Raw genomic sequence first — 6,000 nt, 5'->3', positions numbered from 1 at the left:
TTCTTTTAACACCTCTGAATGACAAAAGTTGTGTCGTTCACTTGCCAGTGTAGACAAAGCCCAAGTCTACTCAAGAACAGTAATAGTTACAGAATTCAGAACTGGATCCTTAGATAGGGATGTGACTATGCAGCACAAAAAAGAATAGGATGATCCAATGATAAAAGGTGCACTAATACAACACATGAACATGGCTGCAATACTCATAAGCTGCCAAGATGATGTGTTTTACATAAGAACTGGAAAAGTTGTTAGAAGGATCATGGCTTAAGCAATGCCTCTGAAAGCATCACTACTCACAGAAGCAAACTATCAAGACTTGGGCTCCTGCTTATAGAAATAAGAGACTGCCGTTAAGACTAGAAGGTGGCGAAGGCAAGAATGGGGCCTCACTCACATGCTCACTCACATTTGGATTACTGTCTGCCATCTGTGAAACTGCATATTACATATTTTGCTAGGTGTAGTTATAAATTAATCATGTTTTACATTGTTGCTGTTTGCATTTCTGCTTTTATCATAAACACTGAGAGCTAGACTAACCCTCTGTTTATCTCAAGTGACAATATGGGTCATATCCTGCTTTCAATTACACCTGAGTAAATTTGGAATAAAGTCTAGTGAGGTCGGTGAATTTACTCCAGAATAAGTGAGCAGAATGTGGCCCACGTTACACAAGATCCAGACAAGACTCAAGACAGGATCCAGGGACAAGCATGTAGACATGTGGAGTATGTGTATTTTCAGTGCAGATATAGATTTCAATATGTTTTATTCCTCATTCTGAGGAATGCGAACAGCACCTCTATACACTGCACCATTTCAGCAGGGGATGCTATGGGCAACTTTCTCCAAATTTCACATTGACATTGACATGTACACACAATTTTTCCCCCTAATATTGATTTCTGCAGAATCACTTACCTACAATGCAATCACACACATTAATTTTTAATTTTCAGTTTAATTAAATGCTTACATTTTTTTCCTTCAAATTCAGGCAAACATTGATGCACAAGTTGTTTTAAATATATTTGGTCTTCTCCATGTTGAAATGTTATCAATAATAAATGTAGTTTAGTAACAAGACAGAGAACATTTAAAATTAATTGAAATCTTCAAATTTATGCAAGTGTAATATTTACCAGCTAGATTTACGATAATACTTCTAAAGTGAATTTTACTAATAATGACAACATGTCTGTGTCTTGAGATTGGGAGTCATTCCTTCTGTTAGTGGAAAAACATCTCAAGAACAAGGAATCATATAATGTTGCATATGTTAACAAAAATCTAGATTATATTCAATCAATGTGACTCTTCTGAAGGGCTGTCATTGTACATGGAACCAATAACTAAGACGAGAAAAGCAGATATGAAAGACACTTTTGAAAATTAATTCTGAAAGGTACAGTGATAAATAATATAAATTGAATATTTCTTGTATCAAAACACAGTAAAGAAAATCTGATGTCCTATGAAAGAGTCTTGTATTTTCAGTTCCTCTGCTGTACTTGACTACCTTCTAGTTCCATTGAATGAGCAGGCTTATTTAACACACCTTGCAGGAACACACATTGGACATCCAAGGATGCTGTTTCATCTCATCTGGAAAACAAATGTATTAATTTGACTTTGGAACATTCTGTGGTGTGATTAATAGGCACGGTTTCACTTGTTTAAAAGAGTTTGTGATAAATCACTTTATAAAATGATAAAAACCCTCAACACACTTTGTAGTGAAATTAAGCTATGCATCAACATTATGCTAGTATTCAAGTATACCACAATCTACAACCACAAAATATTTTACCCCCTCAAAGAGCAGACATCACAAAAAGCAACATATAAGTCAAATTGGTTTAAGAGTGCATATGTATCTTCTCGAAGCAATTCAACACAAATTTTCTTTAGATGTGCAAAACTTCTTAATTTTGGAAGGAGACAGCTAATTCTTGTTAAATGCTAACAGATTATTGCATTTTCTCTTCACTTGCAGATGGAATGCATGCATTCTCTCAACTGGACTCATTGTAGGATAAGTGGAAATAAGAGTAATAGTGATTTATACTATTCAGGTATGACATCTTAGTCCTGTCACAATTTATCAAGAGTCTACCAGAAATGGGAATTAGTCAATCAATCAAATTTTTAGTCGCATGAATTTTCCTAGCTGATGTATGATAATCCTTATAGCCTAAATTTAAAATATTGCTTGTGTTAGGTATTTTATAAGACATTGTTTAAGTGGATGCAATGAAGAGATAAGGTAAGAATAAAGAGAGAGAGAGATAAAAGCAGTCAATTCTTTTGCAGTCCTAATAATTACAGCCAAAAATCCAGGAGATTAGAGTCCCTAAAAGTAGATATCAATTTATATTTGTATAGATATAAAACATCTTTTTCATACCACACTATGCAGTCTTCTTGACTTACTCCCTAATTTCATGTGAAAAACATAGAAAAATAATTTGATACTTTGAAACTTAATGCTAAATGGCACATGGGATATTTTAATATTATCATACAGTTACTATGATAAAATGTTTATGAACTTTTATTTAACACAAACCATGACCAGTATGTGTTATCTGTGGTTATGATTAATGGGTTGTCCACACATTCCACATTCTTTCTGCTTCGTGCATCATCAGCAACTGCTAACATTCCATTCCTGAATCTGTCCTTGTTTAGTGTTACCTATTTTTTGCTGTGATATTGGTACCTGAGCCAGAAAAAGGAAAAAATAGCCTTGATTTTTCATAAGGTGCTCCACAGTTGGGAAATTTAATGGAAAAACCTTGATTTGAATATCAAGTTTCAACAAACAGGATATTGATCTACAGCTGTAAGTAGTATTGCATTTATCTACATAACATACCTTAGAGTTGCATACACTGGAGTGTTAATCAGGTATTCTAAAGGATAATTATAACCTGTCTCTTCACAACACAGTCACACTCAGTGCTGCATATTCATGGCTCTCAGGTGACTTGGCCAATTGAATCTTTCCTTTTTGATTTATTTTCCCACTTAGTGTAGCGCTATATCTCACAGATGAAATCTCAGGGAGGGCCACAGATTGTTCTCCCCCTCAGGGAGGGCCACAGATTGTGATCAGGATTTTCTGGTACATGAAACTAAGCAAGGTGTGAAACTATAGGGATTTTTCACTAGTGTCTCAAATACAAGCAGAATTTTATTCTGGTCAGGCTGGTCAGAGAATGAGGGGCAAAATATTTAGAAGCAATGTTTTCAATGCGAAGTGACAGGAGGGATTTAAGATGCACAAAGGAATGTTCTTGGCTAACCAAAGAGGTACTGACACACTTTTGAAGGCCATCACATAGGGTCCCACTCTCCTTTAAACAGCAGTAACCCACTGTGAAGGGGAAAACTCACTGCCAGTGCTGCCTAGTGGTCAGGCACGGGTATGGCAGGTTGTCTTCCTCCTGGGCACTCCCCTTTCTCACTACACCTCTTCCCTAAGGTGGTTTGTCCTTTCAGCAACTCAGCCCTCTGGCCAAGGCACACATTCAAGTCCACCCCCTTCAGGACACACATAAAGACTCCAATAACATGGAAGTCTTCAGAAATTAGCAAGGGCTTGTCCCTTGAGACAAGGTCTTGGGGTCTGGACCCAGGGACCTTTGGCGTCTTCCTCAACTACATTCCCTGCTGAGGGACAGACATCTATCACTGTCACCTCTTTAGGTGCTGGTGGGGGAGCCTGGTCCCACCCCTTATCACACTCCAATCCAGGGCCCAGTGGTAGGCAGCTAAGCCCTGTGCATTGAGGTGCTATGCAGCTGCCTCTCTTGATCACTTCCTACCAGTACCTCCTCTTCCCACAGGATAAAGTAAATAACTGAATATACAAACTAAGTTTCTAACCTTCAGAAGTCACCAGTCCCTCTTTTGCACACTTGGCCAAGTCAGTATCCTCAGGCAGCAGGAGCTCCTGTGAGACTTCCTTCCCAGGAATTCAGAGTGCACATCTGCTACTTCTCTTATCTGCCTGCCACTGAGCTAGTCTGCTTCCCCTGTTAAGCTCATTCTCCAGCTTGTGCAGGCTTTGAGGGTGTGATGGGGCAGGGCTGTCTGAGCCCAGAGGGCCTCCTTAATCCCTTCATCTCCTGCATGGTTTTGTATACTCCATTACATCCACACAGGGGAGAAAATGCTCTGCTAGTTTCAGCCTCCAGTTTCTTACTCACTGTTCTATTGGAGGAGTGTGATGTGTCCCCACTATCGCTGGAAATACCTGGGTTTCTACCTGCTTATCTGATGAATATGGCAAGATTTGTGCTGGGAGGTCCAAAGTAGGCAAGGGACATTTATGCCAATGTGCATTGACTATGTTCTTCCACCTGGCCCCACTTGCTCTCATCTATCCCTAGACAACACTGGTCCTGCATGAGCCAGGCTTTCAGGGACTCTCTTTCCTGGATCTGTGCTAAAGGACAGCACAGAAGGCAAAGAAATCTCAGGCTGCATTAACTTGTGCTGCTTTCTCTCCATGTTCCAGTGGGTAAAATTCAAAGAATCTTTGTCTGGTCCCCTCCAACTCCAAGGAGCTAAATCCCTAAAATGCTCCCAAGAGACTTCTGCATGGGTGGTGGGGGAAGTATGCCTGCAACGATACTCCTCCCTGGACAGGTACCTAAGCCCCCTATGAGAGGAAGCATGGTCTAGTGCTCAGGTGTAGGAGTAGGACATCTGGGTTCTATTCCCAGCTCTGCCACAGATTTGGTGCATTAGCTTGAACAAGTCACTTAACACCTCTGTGTTGCAGTTTCCCAACCTGCAAGATGTGGTGGTAACCCCTACCTCACTGGGGCATTGCGAGGGTCAGTTAATATTTGTAATGTATTTTGATATGCCCAGATAACCAGTTCTATAAACATAGTGTTGACATTATTTGATTATTGTGTTACAGGCCAAAGCAGGGACAAGTTTCAAGAGCCATGGCTTTGCATATTAGAGAGAAGTAGTCCTCAGCATGTAGGGAACTGGCAGACACAAATCTAATATTAGACATCTGGGACAGAAGCCCAGCATTTCCTCTGTGTGAGGGCTGATACAAACATGAGCCACTATCTCAGATAATGGCATCTTGTAGGTACATGCAAGAGAGCAATTAAAATCCAGTTTGCCCAGGCAAGAAACCCTAGTCTGATATTTACCTGTGTCTGGTGCAGGTGAAAAATGTTTACTAATGAATTATCCAAGAGGAAAGTGCAGGCTGAGGGGTCCTATTACCTGTCAGACACTAGTCATACCATATTATGAATACTGAAAATTACAGGTAAATCCCAGTTTATTTTCTTGGCTTGTCTAATGGATTCCTGCTATTCACCTGGGTATATGCCCTTTTCTGTGATTGCTTCAGGTCAAATTTGCAGCAGTGGGAGAGACTGTATGTAACCCATACTGGTTCCAATAAAATATAGTAAAGTACCTTTCTAAGAATACTTATAGAGATCTTTGAAGATGCACTGTAGTACTTTCACCCTAACTTCATCAAAAGAGATGGTAAAGTCAATATACTCTTTACTGGTGTTTCTGTAGGAAATGCAGCATATGACAAAGTACCGTAAGCAAAATGCAAACTACTCTGCAAACATATATAGGTCACTTTTTAATAACAGCTTAGGTGGAACTTTTAAGTTTTCTTCCCAGGCTTTGAATTCATGGGACACAGATTCTGAAGTTGTAGTTTCAGCAAGTCAAATGCTGACATCCTTCATGCTCTCAAATAGTAAAATATGCTACAAAGTAAAAACATGTGACAGACTAAAGAAAATAGTACCCAACTAAATGTTATGTTACTGTTTTAATGTTTGCCTACGAAAAAGTAAGTGGTAAGCTTCAAGCATTCTATCACCAAAATCTTTCTTTTCAAACAAACGCTTCTGTCAGAAGTGTCTTAATTTCTTATCACAGAATTTCATCCACACAAGGAGCAATAAATAATTCATGTTGCTGGCTCTTTGTTGT

At 39.3% G+C, this 6,000-nt stretch overlaps 1 protein-coding gene across 1 annotated transcript in view; it reads right to left on the bottom strand.

The window, feature by feature from the left end:
• Window positions 1-961: 961 nt before the first annotated feature.
• Window positions 962-6,000, bottom strand: part of WDR72 (WD repeat domain 72) — a 192,109-nt gene continuing 187,070 nt past the window's right edge. The window contains exon 20 of the mRNA XM_050968656.1: window positions 962-1,608. Coding sequence (XP_050824613.1) covers window positions 1,553-1,608 — 56 coding nt within the window. The 3' untranslated portion in view covers window positions 962-1,552. The remainder of the gene's footprint in view (window positions 1,609-6,000) is intronic.

The sequence above is a fragment of the Gopherus flavomarginatus genome, chromosome 9 (genome assembly GCF_025201925.1).
Source record: "Gopherus flavomarginatus isolate rGopFla2 chromosome 9, rGopFla2.mat.asm, whole genome shotgun sequence".
NCBI lineage: Eukaryota > Metazoa > Chordata > Testudines > Testudinidae > Gopherus > Gopherus flavomarginatus.
This window is presented reverse-complemented; position numbering and strand designations above follow the sequence as displayed.